The sequence below is a fragment of the Cydia pomonella genome, unplaced genomic scaffold (genome assembly GCF_033807575.1).
Source record: "Cydia pomonella isolate Wapato2018A unplaced genomic scaffold, ilCydPomo1 PGA_scaffold_86, whole genome shotgun sequence".
NCBI classification, from domain to species: Eukaryota; Metazoa; Arthropoda; class Insecta; order Lepidoptera; family Tortricidae; genus Cydia; species Cydia pomonella.
In genome coordinates, this window is record NW_026907919.1 from 2,501 (window position 1) to 20,628 (window position 18,128).

Below are 18,128 nucleotides of genomic sequence, written 5' to 3' on the forward strand. Positions count from 1 at the left end.
AAACCTAACCTAACTCAAAACCTAACCTAACTCAAAACCTAACCTAACTCAAAACCTAACCTAACTCAAAACCTAACCTAACTCAAAACCTAACCTAACTCAAAACCTAACCTAACTCAAAACCTAACCTAACTCAAAACCTAACCTAACTCAAAACCTAACCTAACTCAAAACCTAACCTAACTCAAAACCTAACCTAACTCAAAACCTAACCTAACTCAAAACCTAACCTAACTCAAAACCTAACCTAACTCAAAACCTAACCTAACTCAAAACCTAACCTAACTCCGAACCTCACCTAACCAACCCATCAGTAAAACGTGTAGGTGTAACGTAGGAAAATCTTAACTGCGCGATCTATTTTGAACGTCTTGGTTAAGAAGTGCCATCTACCGGATTTTTGAAGTGAAAGCTTCTTTAGCGGCGCTGTGCACTTTTTTTTTGATGGGGAAAAAATGTTAAACTCGCGTCAGGTGTCTCGTGACCTTCAGATTGAACATTCGTAAGACGGACGCGTGACATCATGGTGACGAGCAATTGAATGTCATCGAAGCCTGGTTACTTTTGAAAATTCGTATCTCTTTCAAGTATGACATTTTATTTTGTTCATAATCAAACTGCTATCATAACGGTTAAAGATGTTTAATCTTTGTTAATTGTGTTGTATTGTATCTTTGTGTTTTTGGGTGACCATGATTGTAGATACTCAAATTTTTCCTTACCAAAAAGTTAAATAACAGAAAAGATCGGCTACGTCAGTCACTTTGTAAGCATACCAGAGACAGAAACGGAGTTGACAGCAGTCGCTGTGGCCGAATCGACCGTGGAGTTATTATTATTATTATTATTTATACTGGACGTTTGTTAGGGTTTTTAGGGTTCCGTAGCCAGATGGCAAAAAAAAAAAAAAAAAAAAAAAAAAAAAACGGAACCCTTATAGATTCGTCATGTCCGTCTGTCTGTCCGATTATGTCACCGCCACTTTTTTCCAAAACTATAATAGCTATATTGTTCAAACTTGGTAAGTAGATGTATTCTATGGAACCGCATTAGGATTTTTACACAAACAGAAAAAAAAAAAAAAAACAATAAATTTTGGGGGTTCCCCATACTTAGAACTGAAACTCGAAAAATCTTTTTTCATCAGACCCATACGTGTGGGGTATCTAGAGATAGGTCTTCAAAATGATAAGTAGGTTCCTAATATCATTTTTTCCTTTGGTCCGTTTTCATAACTATGGTTTTCGTAACTGGCTGCCAAAGAAGATTTATTTTTCCTGTTTCATAATTAATTATCAAACAAGAATTCACTTTCTGCTTTCGTAATCGAGTATTTTTTCTTCATTCGTAATTAATTATCAAAACTTATTACTTTTTCTTATTTCATAATTGGACATTTTCGTGTGATACACTTAGTACCTTTTTCATGTAAAACGATACACACCTTTTTTTAAGAAAGACAACTCATAATCATGACCTGATTCCATCCTCCTACGAAAAGTAGGCATATTTCTGAAAATTTTCATACATTTCACTTTGTTTTCGATAGTCCATTCCGTAACCGCCGTACAACGCGTTTGAAAAATTGTAACGGACCCTAAAAATAAAACTTAGGACGCTTTCTTTCTCCTAGTAGGATAGAAAAGAAAGAACGTGATCCTAAGTAGGAAAATCAACTAGAAAATAGAAATAGAAATAGGAAAATAATAGCATTGTGCAACATGGGGCGTATGTTAATTAATTATTAATTTATTACGCCCCGAGTTACACACAATGTTTTTCATCACACTTGCGATACAAAAATGAAGTATAAAGACAAAAAACTGTTAATTATAATACTAGAAACTTCATAACTCCCTACGGAAAATGCTTTTTCTATAGTTCCCGCTAAGCATGCGTGCAATTCCACATTTACATTATTGAGCGAGTGTGATAAAAAAAGCATTTATTGCACTAATCGATCTCCTTTGTTAACTAGTTACTTCAAAAATGTTCTAACCTCTTTCATTGAAATTAATAAAGAAAAGAAAAACTCCATTTGTGTCATTTAAAATTTCGCCCATTTGTCATTTGATTTATTCATTTGACAAATTACGTGCAATTTAAACGCAAAAATTATACTTTCTTATCAACTGGTGTAGAAAATGAGTCAGTGTTCTTGGAACTGATAAAACATATTCTCGAAGTACATGACATAAATACAACAGTATTATAGCTGATTCCTCTGAGTGTAATGCATCAAATCGTTTGACGAATGAACTTCGGTTCATTCCTACAAAACGAGGAGGCGAATCTGTGTTCTATAAAAGCCGCAAATATCACAAAAGGAGAACGTACTCTAACCGTAATACATCTTGGCAGTGTTACAACAAAACCGCATGCAAGGGTAGCATAACTCTGAATGAAGAAAATAACATAGTTAAATCAAAGGATCATGACATTGACTGTTTGGCAAATGAAGCTAAGTGCATATTTCAACAAGAACTCAGTGAATTGAAAAAAAAAAAAAAAAAGTGTGCACAAATAACTATCCTATTCAGAAACAATACGAAGAAATGGTGATTGCTCTTAGCGATAAAGGTGTGAACTCTCTTGACGAGATACCTAATTTTCAGAACATCAAAACTGGTTTGTACAGTGAAAGATACAGACACTTGGGCGTACCCAAACTACAATTTACATCGCCTCAAGAGGTAATTGTGCCGCTTAAGTTTGAATACCTACTTGTCGCTGATTACAATGATGTCGATATGATCCTGGTGTTTGGCTCCCCGGATACCCAAGAAATAATAAAAGACTATCAGCATTTCTTTCTTGATGGTACTTTTAAATCATGCCCACCTCCATTCAAACAATTGTACACTATACATGGATTCGATGCCGAGGCAAAAAGGTGGTACCAATATTTTTTGCACTTGTACGAAATAAGAATGTAAGAACATATGAGATATTATTCAGGATAATTAAAAGTCAAATTTCTGATTGGAAACCAGCAAGAGTGACTTTAGATTACGAAGTAGCAGCTATGAAAGGTATTCAAATCGTATTTCCAGACGTCATAGTGAAGGGTTGCTTTTTTCACTTCTGCAATACGCTTTTCCGTAAAGCAAAGATGCTCGATATGAAGTCGAGAATTCAAAGACGTCATGTCGCCCGTTGTGCCGGTTTAGCACGTTTACCTTTAGCGTTCGTTAAAGAGGGATACGAATATGTGATGAACAGAGCCCCAAATGATGATCAAACTACAATATTTAACAAGTACTTAATCTTTAATTATAATAAACACAAATGGGTGGAAAAACAATTAAAAACTTAAATTAAAAACTTATAAATAAAAAAAAATTCCCAGATCGAGACCGCTTGGCAGGGTGCCCAGAAGGCTGGCTGCATTGCCCCTCTGGATAGCAATGCTTATCCGCTGGGCGAAGTACAGGCCAGCCATCTGGTCACCCGAAGCCTCTATAAGGCGTTTTGCTAACTCCTTATAGAGGCGGCGCGCGCTAGGCCCCCACGGCCCTAGGGTTTCAACCCCAAACGCCGCAAATATGTAACTACTGCCGAGGTTGACATACTTGCGACGCTTGAGGCTTTCTGCCGAGGATGCAGCCGCACCAGCGTCAACTTTGGTGCCTGGAATATGGGACGGTGCCAGGGTATCTACGCATGTAGCATCCTAAACAAGGGGCCGTCCCATACTCCAAGGCACCAACGTCATTCCATCAGGCCTCTTGCCATCATCCCTGACCAGGCCGTTTGGCTCGAGGAGCGCCGGCACCTTGGCACTAACAAAGGCCCTACGGATGACGTCATTGATGCTGGCGTGCCGAGGTATCCTCCCAGCACTTCGGCTGTAAGAGAGGCCGTGGTGGCCTAGGTTGTCTACCATGACGCCGCATTGGCATCGGTGAGGCATGTTTGTTGATGCTCCTATTCTAAGGCAAGTGGCCAACCGGAAAGTTGAGTTGTCCAGCAAAGTTCCTATTGTTGGTGATGGAAGTGCCTGCAACCACAGACCCGACTCCCACTCCGCTGTCGCAATGAGACGAGCTCGATCTGTTGGACTTAGTGCCGTCTCTAGGAGGCTGTTCCTTGTTAGACGACAGAGAGGCTCGTCCCACTGCCTTTGCGAGCATGGGTTGACAGGTGGGTCTGTGTTGGGGCATGTTAGTGACCATACGTTCTTGGCCTCGGAACAGTGCGCAGCCTCCAGGACCCCAAGGGAAGGGGCTAAAATTTTCCCGATAAGGTTTTGAGCACCGTGTACCGAAGCCAAGAAAGCAGGTAGCGCCACGCTGGAAATTTTGCGGATGCCCAGGCCACCCAACCTAACGGGCAGGCTAGCCTGGGTCCAAGTTCTTTCCCCAAAAGATATGTTGAAGACGGTGGTGAGAGTTTCTAAAATTAAATTGTCCAAATTTGAAATCAAAGTGGGGTGTTTCCAAAAGTGTGATCCGCGAAGTATGTATGTAAATTTTGGAACAAAAAGACAATGTTTCATTATACAATAAGCCGAATGTATGTTAATTTTAGTCAAACGTTGTGAAGATGCCTTGAAATTTTGAATTTTTGTATTTATAAAATTTCCAAAAGATTGGTCCAAGATGGGACAGCCAAGAAGATGAAGCGTTTCTTTTGTAATAATTTTGATTCCGGGGGCAAGTTGGTTAAATTGTTCCAATGTGCGTTCTTTGTTTGGGCAGGACTCTGTTACAAAGAGTTCGCATTTCGAGAAGTTGAGGGATAGGCCGATAGCTATGAATTCAGTTCTTAATTTTTCTAAGTCATTTAAAACTGAAATCGCTTCACCGCCAAGGGTCCCATCGTCTAGATACCAAATATTTAATTTTGAATTTAGATTCTTGATTATGGGATGAATAGTACTACCAATTGAAATGGATGAAAGACATCGGATTTATTAAGAAGTGGTGCTGCGAAGACATGAAAATCCGAACTACAAACGCAGTTGAGGCGTGGCACTCGCGTATAAATAAATATGTGGGAAGAAAGAATCCCAATATAGCACAAATATTAGATGTGTTAGAAATGGAAACTAAACTTCGCAATTATAAGCGATCAATGAAGGTAAATAAAAACTATCAAGAAATCGATCAAGAGATTGAAAGGGCAGTCGCAGAGTTAGTTGAAAACAAAATAACTAGCGGGCACTGCGTTGAGATTATTTCTCCATTTATGTATTAGATTAGACTAAGAAGAATAATTACGAAGTGAAAATTATATTTTTTGTTAAAGGAAGTTAGGTCATATTTTTCTTTTATTACTAAGGGTACTCTGTTTTGACAAGCTTTTGTATCTATACAAATCTAGAAAATTTAAGTAAAAGATTTACAATATTCGTATTTTTATTTTCTCTAATTTACTGTAGGGCTATCTATTATCTATGTAGGTACTTTTATTGTATCTATGTTTTTTTTTAAATCAAAATTGGTACAGAAAGAGCCTGGATGTTGCTCTCTTCTCTTTTGTAGTCAATTTACCCAGTCAGTCACTCACAGGGTAAATTGGCAACAAAAGGGGAACTTAACTTCCAAAAAATATATCGAAGTTAATAACGAAACTCGATTACTAAAAGAGTAATAAATTCTTGTTTGATAACTAATTACGAAGCAGCGAAAAATAATTCATATTTCGTAGCCAATCCAGGCGAAAACAGAAAAAAAATCTTATTTCATAACCAGTTACGAAACTCGATTACGAAACCAGAAAGTAAATTCTTGTTTGATAATTAATTATGAAATAGGAAAAATTAATCTTCTTTGGCAGCCAGTTACGAAAACCATAGTTATAAAAACGGACCAAAGGCATTTTTTTCTAAACTGAATAGTTTGCGCGAGAGACATTTCCAAAGTGAAAAAAAAATCGTGCCCCCCCCCCCTGTAACTTCTAAAATAACAGAATGATAAATCTAAAAAAAAATATATGATATACATTACCATGAAAACTTCCACCGAAAATTGGTTTGAACGAGATCTAGTAAGTAGTTTTTTTAATACGTCATAAATGGTACGGAACCCTTCATGGGCGAGTCCGACTCGCACTAGGCCTTTTTTTAGGGTTCCGTAGTCAACTAGGAACCCTTATAGTTTCGCCATGTCCGTCTGTCTGTCTGTCTGAGGCTTTGCTCCGTGGTCGTTAGTGCTAGAAAGCTGAAATTTGGCATGGATATATAAATCAATAAAGCCGACAAAGTCGTACAATAAAATCTAAAAATTTAATTTTTTTTAGGGTACCTCCCCTACACGTAAAGTGGGGGTGAGTTTTTTTTTTCGCTTCAACCCTAGAGTGTGGGGTGTCGTTGGAAAGGTCTCTCAAAACTAATACGGGTTTTCAAGAAACATTTTTTGATAAAATGAATATATTCGGCGATAATCGCTCCGAAAGAAAAAAAAATGTGTCCCCCCCCCCCTCTAACTTTTGAACCATAGGTCCAAAAAATATGAAAAAAATCGTGGAAGTAGAGCTTAAGAAAGACATTAAATGAAAACTATAGCGGACATGATCAGTTTAGCTGTTTTTGAGTTATCGCAAAAAGTTTTCCCTTCATAGTAAAAGACTTACTTTAATTAGGTACTGATTATGCAAATTTGCCTATTTGTTTAACTCGGGTGAAAGGTACCGTTTCATCCCTTGGTTAACAATTTACTATACTTTAAGCTCCAGTTTAGCTTATTGTGACGGAAGAGTAATTACGGAACCCTACACTGAGCGTGGCCCGACATGCTCTTGGCCGGTTTTTTTTTAATCTAGTATCATTCCTGTAAGGCCACTAGCGCCATCTGTGATCAACAGCATTAAGCCACATAGTTCATCTACTCGTCAATAGATGGCACTGAGTGTCACTGTGTTCAATAGAAATTGCAAATAATGTAAAGAAATCAATCCTTTAGACTGCCAGCAAATAAATCATGCACATTCTTTTTAGATGCTTTCCTAATGTTCGGAGAAGACCATTCCAGAGGCGGAATGGGAGCCCGAAAACTGGAATCGGGAATTTGGTCGACCCACCGGCGACGGCGGGATGAAATGGACTCCTTATTGAACGAGTACCCAGGCCGCGTGGCACTATGTAGAAAAGGGATGTACCGAAAAATAAAACTGTAAACTTCAAATGAAAAAAACTGATGCTGAATCGCATCAGTTTTTTAACGGACAAAGTAAAGTTTTTAGAATAACTACAATAAAAAGCTACTTTTAATTTAGATAATTGTCAGTTCTATTTATTTATTATTTTTTCTATAGCAGTGATAGGCAGCTTTTTCCTAGCACATTCAGTGGCAGCTTTTTACGAACCCGTTTTTCATATTTGCCTGAATCAGCCCATCACCTTCTGGAATTGAAAATGTTTTTGGCTTTTTCATTCTTCTCATGTAATACACTTTTGATTTGAGCCCAATTATAGTCGAGAGAACGGCACAGCAGGACATTTGGAGCTCTTACTCTATTCTGTCAACTACCAAATGTGATTTTTATACGAAGGAAATTGTGTGATTTTCGACTTGGCCTAGAATTAAGTAAAACACATTTTCTGTAACTTTAGCTATCCTAACCTTCGTACAAAGAACTGAACTGACTTTTATCGTAGTTCGTTGTATTTTAGCTGTATATCTACCCCAGTTTTATGATGATTAACTATGAAACGTATACTTCGTTTTCGCAAATTCTATTAGATTTTGTGATGGGCTCAGGCGGGTCACTTGTTCCTAGAGACCTGCCGCTTCGAGGCCTCTGTGCTTGAACTAATCTTGTTCTTGTATCTTGAGACAACTACTAAATTAGTTGTTTATTATGAAATGAACGAAACTTCGAGGTAATTTTAAGTGTTTCGAAATCAGACATGTAGGATGTTGCAAATTTTCTTGCTATTTGGAAAATACCAATTTTCAGTGATCTCTTCTTTTTACCAGTGTAAAGTCGAACAGCGTAAAATCATAATTATTTATATTGCAATATATGATATAGTAATAAGACTTTTTATCGCGGTAAGAAAGTCGTAGTCGTGCTTAGAAACAAAATTACAGGGGCTTGAAATTTACAGTTTTTTTTTCGGCACAAGCCTTAAGAGATCAGCGGAGAAATTGAGGGAGATTTTCGCCCAGCAGGGGACACGACAGACTCTAGACCCTACTCATAGTGTTGTGTTCCTCATGCTGTGTTGTTTGGGGTGTGTTATGGTCGGCAACGTGCATGTAACCCCTTTAGAGTTGCAGGCGTCCACAGGCCTCGGTGACTGCTTACCATCAGGCAGGAAGTTTTCTGATCTACCACCAACCACCGCAGTACCTACATAAAAAAAAATCAATAAAATGCAAATAAGTATTATTATTTACTGATTTATTTTTCTTGTCTACGGAGCGCTACGTATAAATTGAAATATCTTTAATATATGCTCATAAATATAAAATATTTTAAATTTTAACTTAAAAACTAAGTAACCGGTAAAAAAAGACCTATATTCCAAATTATCTTAAGTTCCAAGGTCAAATGTATGTGACATACGGACGGACATGACGGAACTATGGTTCCGTTCCGTTTTTGCCATTTGCGTTACATTTGTGTTGGCTACGGAACACTATGAACATTTGTTGAATAGTCCCCGAGAGTTCGTGGATACTTCCGCGTACATTGATAATGACAGTGGCTATATCAGCTGTTTACTAGTGATTGTGAATATTCATAGTCTCTTTAAGTTTGATGCCTGCGCCGGTATTCGCAATAATTACATTGGAAACGCTTCATCCGAGTGTATCAATTGATGACGTCGTAAATCTGTTTTCTTACTGAACTTGAAGTCACAGTTACTGCATTCATAAGGCTTGTATCCAGTGTGCGTCACTTGATGAAGTCGCAGTCTTGTTTTGTTTTTGCACTTGTAGTCACAGCTACCACAGTCAAAAGTGTTTTGACCGGTGTGTTTCATCTCGTGTTTTCGTAAGTTTCCGCTGTGACGGCTCCAGTAGTCACAGTACCGACACTTGAACGGCTCCTCGCCAGTGTGAATCATAAGGTGAGCCAATAAGTATGCTTTCTTCGTGCACTTGTAGCCACAGTTGTTACACTGAAAGCGAGTGTCACCTGTATGTATCCTCTCATGAGCCCGTAACGTTTCTTTCCGATTGTACTTGTAATCGCAGTAGTTACATTTAAAGGGTTTGTCACCAGTGTGTGTCATCTCATGAGCTCGTAAGTATCGTCTACGACGGGTCCGGTAGTCACAGTACCGACACTTGTAAGGCTTCTCGCCAGAGTGAACCATCAGGTGAATCACCAAGGCCGATTTCTTCGTGCACTTGTACTCACAGTCGTTACATTTAAGTAGCGCGTCACCAGTGTGTCTCATCTCGTGAGATCGGAGGGTGTCACTACGACGGGTCCTGTAGTCACAGTACCGGCACTCGTAAGGCTTTTCGCCAGTGTGAGTCATGAGATGCGTCACCAAGGCTGATTTTCTCGTACACTTGTACTCACAATCGTTACATTTAAATAACGCGTCACCAGTGTGTATCGCCTCGTGTCTTTGTAAGGTTGCTCGTTGACGGCTCCTGTAGTCACAGCGTCGACACTTGAAGGGCTTCTCTCCAGTATGGATCATGAGGTGCCTCTGTAAACGAGACTTTAAAATGCTCTGGTAATCGCAGGAGCTACATCTAAATGGTTTATCATCAGTGTGTGTCATTTCGTGTTTTCGTATGTTTCCTTTACTATTTGACTTGTGATTACAGTACTTACATTCATAAGTTTTGTCGCCGGTGTGTAGCGGCTGATGATTCCGTAAATTTCCTTTCTTACTACTCATGTACTCAAAAGTGCTACGAAATTTATAAAGTTTCCTATCGTTGTGTGAATTACTCGACGGTCTTATCGTTAAGTGAGTGAGTATATGTTTCTTCAAAACCGACTTGTTCCTGAACCGTTTGCCGCAATGGTGACATTGATAGATGGTGGCGGTGACATTGTGTGCGGGCGCGGGCGTGTCGGCGCGGCGCGCGCCCCGGCCGCCGCGCCGCGCCGCGGCCGGCAGCAGGCGCTCCAGCCTGACCGAGCACGAGCCGAGCCCACCCGACGACGCCATAGCAGAGGAGACAACAGCGGGCGCTGCAACACGACGAATTAATACTTATGACTTACATATCTATACCCCGTGTTTTTATTAAATTCCGTTAACTCTAGGGTATGGGTAAATAAATATGTTTAAAGAAATTAAATGGCATAGTTAATTTAAAAAAAAAAAAAATATATAAAGTAGTTAAATATTGCATATAGGGGTGTAACACGGGCGTTACATTTAATTCAACCAAACAATTGAAAACTGTGACATATCAGTGTCATTTCGACATCAATCATCCTAGTATTACTTACGTTTAGTAGAAAATGTACACACTCGTACTAAACACTAATCAATATGTAAACAGGCCCTTAGGCAAGTGTATACGCTCGTAAGGGTATAAAATAAAAATACATTATTGATTATCTCCGAAATGAAGTCTTTGAGAAAATTACTTAATTTAAGCTCAGAATTGCACCCTTGAAATTAACAGAAAGAAAGGAAAAGACTGCATGTCCATGAGGAATAGTATCCGTACAGAAACAACAAAAAAAATTAAAAACTCAAAAGATTTTGCCTCTAAGGGGGTAAAAAGGGAGATGGATTTTTGTATGGGGAATCAATTAACCACTGAACCGATTTAGTTGGAATTTGGTATGTAGATAGTTTTTGTTATGGGAAAGGATATAGAATAGTTTTCAACCCAAAATCACCATTTAAGGATGAAATGGGGGTGGAAAAGGGCGATAGGGGGGGAAAAGGGAGTTGAAGTTTGTATGGTCTAACAGTAAAAAGCAGACTATATAAAAATGCCCCTAATACTATTAAATGATTATTTTTATATATTTTTGTACAATATTTTATGACATAGGAATTTATATGATTAAGAAATAAGACATTTTAAAACTGATAATGAGCCTTGTAGCTTGAAATATGTAAATGTTTATTGTTTTAATATGCATTTCAGAATTTTTAATAGTGAATCAGCCCCAACCCTTTAAATTAGGGGATGGAAGATTGTCATAAGCAACTTACAAAATATAGTGAAATATGATTAAAAACATTTTCATTTAAAATATTGCCAAGATGAAACCATAAGGCTAGCACTGTCCAAAACTTATCAGATCTCTTGTAGAGCCAAGCTTTTTAACTCTACAAGTCCTAACTTCACAAACTACACCTTAGTCAAAATGTGTTGGGCAAGTCAAGTCAAGGGCTTGTAGAGTTAGAAGCTTGGCTCTACAAGAGATCTGATAACTTTTTGACAGGCCTTATGGTTTCATCTTGGCAACATTTTCCATGATAATGTTTTTAGTGGGATTTATGTTTAATTTTAAGTAAATCAAATTTTCTCTTAAATAGAATAACAAGACGTATCGACAACCTCCAACCAGTAGAACAAGCTGGGTTCCGGTCAGGCTTCTCGACAACAGACCATATTCACACAATGGAACAAATCATAGAATGATACAGAGAATATAAAAAACCTCTTTATGTAGCCTTTATAGACTACACCAAGGTATTCGACAGCATCTCCCACAACGCGATCTGGAAGGCCCTCAATGACTGCAAGATGAACTCCAAATACATCAATACTCTTAAGAATATATATATAGCGTTATGGCTAGGGATTGCAATCCGGTCCGGCGGATCCGGTAATCCGGCCGGATCCGGCACTTTTCAGGAGCTACCGGATCCGGTAAAAATCACCGGATCCGGACCGGATCCGGTATAATAAAAAAACGCCTAAATACAGCACGCGCTGTGCGTTTAAGATGAGGAAAAGGCAACGGATACGAGGTATGAAGTTGAACAAAACAAAAAACGAATGAAAAAGTTTAAATTTAGTAAGATAAAAATATATTTATTATGACGATGACTGGGAACAGAAGAGGATTTCTTCTTCTTTCATGTTGGTGGCACGATATGACGATTACATAAATACTGTAATAGAAGGAAAAATGAAAGAATGGAGATGCCATAGAAGGCATTTGTAATTTATGCTAAAGAGAAGGTTAATGTCGTGTCATAATGTTGTGATAGGAGATTAACCGACTACAGTTGGGCTCATCAATATGTGTGAATGAAGAATATATGATAATATTGATAATCTTTAGTTTTCTCCGATATATGTATATATATGATAAAATATAGAATATAGATTCTTTTCTATTCAAATTTAAGAGAGAATCTTTTGTCTTTACAATTTCATCTAATCTAATAGAATTTCCTTCATCTCCTGGTACATGCTACTCTACGTCTAGCCAATTCTTTATTTGATCTATGTAACTTTTCTTAGGGAGTCCCTTTCCGCGATGGTTTTCAATCATACATTCTATTATTTTTCGCATGAGATCGTCGTGTCGTATGTTGTTCCTTATAATTTGACCAATATACTTTTCCATAAATTAAAAAAAGTACAATTTTTTTAAATCATACAGTCTACTACTTTTTCTGACAATTAAATTAGAGCATGATAATACTAGAGCGCATTTAATATCATAATTGGTTAAAAGTAAAATATCTTCGTTAAAAGTAATAAATAATAGTAAGCGTAGGAGTTTAAAATAGAGTTCCGGTTACTCTGGTTATAATATTAGCGGAAAATCGTTGAGCATTAGACTTTTTGTTTGCCGCGATATCTATTGTCGAGTAGCAGTACTGAGAGTTCCGCTACTCGATGCTAGATGTCGACTACGAAAATAATAAGCGTTTTGGTACCAAAACTGATGTATGGAGTAAGCACTGTATGTACTTCTTATTTCTCTATGCTATAATGGATGTCAACGTTAGAGTTTGTGAGGAAAGAGAAGAGTCGTGGAATGTATGGGGCCCAATACATTCCACGACTCTTCTCTTTCCGAACAGACTCTACAAAGAATTCAATTAAAGAACAGTTACGAAAACTTGTCCTTTCAAGGAGCTCCAATTCCCACCCCACATCCCATCATCAGGCTTTGGAAACCAATCAAATTTATAGTTGTAAACGAAAATTTTAGCACTTTAGAATGGTTAAATATAATAAATTACCGATTTAAAATTTTGTTTTTAAAATGATATTGACATTGTAACACTTTTTAATACCAAGTTCTATTTTATTGTTAAGAAGTTATTTATTAACTTCAAATTATAGATTTAGGAATACGTATTACGCAAAAAACTAGAAAAATATGTCATTTAATTAAATTTTATATCCCTATACCAAACCGGATCCGGTCCGGCCGGATCCGGCCGGACTACGGCCAAAATCCGGCCGGATCCGGCCGGATTGAAAATCAATCCGGTTTGCAATCCCTAGTTATGGCCATAACGCTATATGGGAAGCTCTAGAACTACAAATAGCGTACAAATAATGCTAAATGAGCTGAATGAGGAAAGCTGTAAAGTGGGTTTGGAAATGAATGAATGAATGAAATCGGTTATTCACAATGAACATATGGTAACATAAGATGATTGAACCATACAAAAACCAAAATTATGACTAACGGAGCCCCTACAAAAATACACATACAAGGCAAAGAACTCGAATTTGTAGACCATTACATATACTGAGACAAGAGGATAGCCTTTGACACTGACAGCAACAGCCAGGAGATAGACCGCAGAATAATATCAGCTGGAGGAAGTATTGGAGTTTTAAAGAGCTTCTAAAAGGAAACTACAGTCTCAAACATTGACGACCAGTCTGGCCTAGTGGGTAGTGACCCTGCCTACGAAGCCGATGGTCCCGGGTTCAAATCCTGGTAAGGGCATTTATTCGTGTGATGAGCATGGATATTTGTTCCTGAGTCATGGGTGTTTTCTATGTATTTAAGTATTTATAAATATTTATATATTATATATATCGTTGTCTAAGTACCCTCAACACAAGCCTTATTGAGCTTACTGTGGGACTTAGTCAATTTGTGTAAAAATGTCCTATAATATTTAAAATTTTTAATTTAATTTAAAAAAACATAAGAAAACAGTAATGGACACATGCATCTTACCATGCGTTACATACGGTTCTCAAACTTGGGTGCACACAAACAAGAACCAATTAAAGTCAAAATTATATAATTCACTCCCATCTACATTAAAGGACTCGAAAACTGACTCAATTTTTATAAAAAATCTTAAATTATTACTTATTCAACACGCATGCTACTCAATTGATGACTTCATGTGTATAACCTTAACCAAAGATCATTGACCCAACATCGTGAAACGAAATATTATTATTTTTCTATTCCATTCTAAAAATATTTAAAGAAAAATATAGGCTTAAATAAAATAAATAAATAAATCAAATTTTCAAGCTCATTTTTAGTGAACTGTATTGTTCTTCAGTAAATAAAGAATCTTTAAACTTAATAACACTCGTAATCACAGTACACAGTTAAATTTAAAGGCTTTCATCAGTATCTTTCATCTCATGAATATGTAATGGTCCTTTTTGATTGCACATGTAACCACAGAAGTTAAAGAGTTTAGTGCCTGTATGAATCACCTCATGAGTCCGTAACCATCCTTTCCAATTGCACTTGTCACTTGTGTGTGTGTCAGCTGAACATCTAACACATAGGTGCTCAGTTGAGATGGCGGTGAGTCATCTGTGCAGCTGACTGTACATGTTAAAGAAAAAGTCAACATACTTCTCACCACCAGTGCGACATCAGGGCGGTGTGGGCGCTCCGGCCCCAGCACCACCTCGTCCTTGACCTCGTGGTCGGCGTACAAGCCGGCCAGCATGGCTGCCTCGCTCACGCCGCACTTGTCTATGCCACCCTCGCACTCTTCCTTCACACACTCCTCATCAGCGAATTCTGCTTCCTCCTTAACAATTACTAAAACAATGTATTTTAAATTGAATTAACAAGGGGTTGTTTTCCATGTTGTCTTATGTGGTGCTGAAATGCAACGGAAAGGAGTACCGGGCAGAATGTGTCAACATCAAAGGTTTATCTAAAGAGCCATGAAGGTTGTCAATATACATTATACTTATAGCATAACGGAGCGACTCACGTAAAAGGCGTATATCTACAGGACTGAATAGAAATGATGAAATAAATGTAAGTGATGTTAGTGTGAGCTCACCGCGGTCAGTCACCGACTCGGGCTCCTGCTTCACGCGCGCCATGCCACCGTCCGGGATCCCCTCCATCTCGCACAACGCCCGTCCAAATATTATATCAAATGCTCGATTCTTACGATATCACTGATAAAAATAAGTAAGACAACACTATTTTAACAGCAATTAATATAATAAAAAATGACCACGCCACACGAACGAAGTGAAGACAATGTCGCTGTCAATGTCATACTCGAATTACTCGATCATGAAGGTATATATTAAAGTGGAGAGCGCAATGACTTTTTTTGCCATACCAATTTGAACCTTATTACCGAGCCAGTAAGGTGTTCGTACTAGACCGGAGAAAACGGTCCACTTAAAACCCGAGCCCTGTGTCTCACTCGCACATGTTGCCAATGTTAAAAAAATACCATTGTGGTAGTAATTGACCGAAACGTAGCGTAGTTGACCGAAGCGTAACGTAGGTCTACGTTTTGACTCGGGCAATTTGCTTTCGTATGTCCGGATGTTCTCCTCTACAGGTCGCAACTCTCAACCGATTCGAGTGAAATTTTGTGACCATATTCTATGATTAAATAGAATTTTTTTGTCGATCCAGTTATTGGAAATTTTTCAAAATGGCGTATTCATGGTACGTCGTGCCTAAACAAATAGCCATATCAATATCATAAGAGTTTCTTCTTTTTGAGACAGAGTGATTTTGAATTCAGATATTCTAGAACGCTGGTTTAGGAGGTATTTAGATATTTAGGTTACGCTGGAGAATAAGTAGCCTAATTTCAACGTGTTGAATATATCCATTCGTGGCTCAGTTGTAATACGCTCGCTTTGCAATATCGAGGTTCCGAGTTCCATCCCCGAACAATTAATAATTTTTGTTTTTTTTTTTTGCACTTGAATTTCGTATTTTTGATAGACTAAGCTTTGTAGCAGGGAAAGAGAGTTCCCTGGTTCTATCCCCTGAATTGTGTTTGTAACTTTTAGTTTTTTTTTTTGCACTTAAATTTGGTATCGATGAATGATCAAGCGAGCGCCAAGCGCGAGCTAAGTGCATTCATTTCAGTGTTTTAGTCTGAAACTCTTTTGTCTGTTCAAGGAGACGGACAGTTGCGCAGGCAAAAACGGGTGCGATATGTGGGGGTCCATGTTCAGAATATTTCGGAGCAGTTTTTGCACTTTAATTTATCAACTTTGGCTTTTCTATAGATTAGTTGTAGATCGGAATATTGATATTATTTTAGGTACAAAAGTTTAAACGTAAATGTATGTTATATTGATTTAATTACCAAAATGAATATCATAGCTAAAAGAGGGAAACAGTTTTCTAGCATTATAACCTAGCCCCGGCAGCAATGTTTCAAGGTGGCTGTCGCGGCAGAAAGTTACGGTACGGCTTCTGACATTATTTTAGATAATTTTGGTGTAAGTATATAGATTAACTACTAGCAGTCGGCGATGCCAGCTATAGATCTTGACTACAAAAATGCAGGGCACGAATTTACAGGAACACAGTCTTCCGACGATTTATATTTATGTAAACCTCCTGTTGATATTTTAGGAAAGGTATTCGATGTAGAAAAATGTGGTTTAGCGGATTAAATTAACAAATCCTATAGAGATAAAACACTACAGAGTGAAGCTTTAAATGGCCCTTCTTTTGCCGACGAAGATGGAGGTGGTTATACTTTTACCATTCATGGTATGACCAACTGACCGTGGGGGTTCGGAAATGGGAAGAGGAGTATTTTCTCTTCCATTCCGATAAACCAATTTCCGTAAAATTTGGGTAGGTTCGATAATAGGGTGGTTCAAAAATATAAGGTAATATAAATTCCTTCTCCATGTAGGCTTTTTATTCCAATATACGTAAAAAATATTCCTAGCAAAAATTTGAGCAATTAAACATCTATAATATAATATAAGAACCACGTGAAGATAAAATCTATTCCACTTTTTTCTACATGAAAGTTGGACCAGCCAACTTATATTCGATAATTATGTTTTTTTTTTTTTCAATTCAGTTTTTATAAATTCATGTTACAGGAGATACATACATTTATTCATTATATTATAATGAACCCAAAAGATGAGCTGTAGCTTATGTAGCTACAAGAAACAAATTTATTTGTTCCGTTATAAACGTTTATATGGAGCAACATATTAATTATCAATAGCTTAGTCGTTTGTTGTTCCTTTTGTCCTTATAGTAATTGAATAAATTCCAGTTGAATGAACTGATTTATTTCAGTGTGTAATTAACCGCTGGCCATTACGGGAGTCTCCTGCTCTGTGAATAATTAACTTACTGCAAATGGGTGAGGCGTGTACCAAATTTAACTGAACAAGAGATAGGCGAGACTGATGGCAGCAGGGGCGGCGGGTCCATACTACTCGATTCCCACCGGCTTGCCTAAAATTTATTGCTATATAAACCAAACTTATATATCATAATTAAAATTAAAAATATATCCATAATGAAAACACTACGTATTACATTACCTTGGAATTGATAACACGATTTACTAAAGCACTAATCATAGCAGGCGCGCGAAGTGAAGCTAAGCTTGACTATTCATTCATGCGCCACTACACAGATACGAAAACTCACGCACACGCTTATAAAGTTTGCTATAGAGAGTCCACGCGAATGAGCTTCAAAGCAACTCGGTCTTGTATCGGGTTATTCATTTGAATAAAAACCTTAAACGTAATAGCATAAGGTTTTATATTGGAAAAATGCACGCACGTATTCATAAAGTCCGCGAGCACTGAGGGGCCTACCGCGAACACCGTAGTACGCAAATTGCGGGCTACTTTCTCTTTTACTCCAATGGCGTAACTAGGGTGACAGAGAAAGATGCTCGCAATTTGCGAACTTCGGGGTACGCGGTAGGGCCTTTGTACACGGCTGCGATAACGTCAGTTATTATTAACATGCTGCTTCATTTGAATTTAAACCTTAAATACAAACAGGTAAGATTTATATTGGAGTGT

General features: G+C 37.8%; 2 protein-coding genes across 2 annotated transcripts; both read right to left on the reverse strand.

Annotated features, from left to right (window-relative positions):
• Positions 1–8,145: 8,145 nt before the first annotated feature.
• On the reverse strand, positions 8,146–9,950 carry LOC133534329 (zinc finger protein 84-like). Its single transcript, XM_061873451.1, has one exon. It carries the CDS (start codon positions 9,809–9,811, stop codon positions 8,735–8,737), a length of 1,077 nt encoding a protein of 358 aa, XP_061729435.1. The 5' UTR covers positions 9,812–9,950; the 3' UTR covers positions 8,146–8,734.
• LOC133534323 (uncharacterized) lies at positions 9,861–15,557 on the reverse strand. Its single transcript, XM_061873434.1, has 4 exons — positions 15,137–15,557; positions 14,695–14,886; positions 9,968–10,110; positions 9,861–9,920 (listed from the first exon to the last, which is right to left on the reverse strand). The coding sequence occupies exons 1-4, from the start codon at positions 15,201–15,203 to the stop codon at positions 9,861–9,863; spliced, it is 462 nt and encodes a 153-aa protein (XP_061729418.1). The 5' UTR covers positions 15,204–15,557.
• Positions 15,558–18,128: the final 2,571 nt, after the last annotated feature.

Coding starts and splice junctions, on each gene's coding strand:
- LOC133534329 (XM_061873451.1), bottom strand. CDS start 9,811: ATGAGTAGTAAGAAAGGAAATTTACGGAATCATCAGCCGCTACACACC.
- LOC133534323 (XM_061873434.1), bottom strand. CDS start 15,203: ATGGAGGGGATCCCGGACGGTGGCATGGCGCGCGTGAAGCAGGAGCCC. Junction 14,887..15,136: donor CGAGTCGGTGACTGACCGCG/GTGAGCTCACAC, acceptor ACATTGTTTTAG/TAATTGTTAAGGAGGAAGCA. Junction 9,921..9,967: donor CGCCCGCGCCCGCACACAAT/GTCACCGCCACC, acceptor CAAACGGTTCAG/GAACAAGTCGGTTTTGAAGA.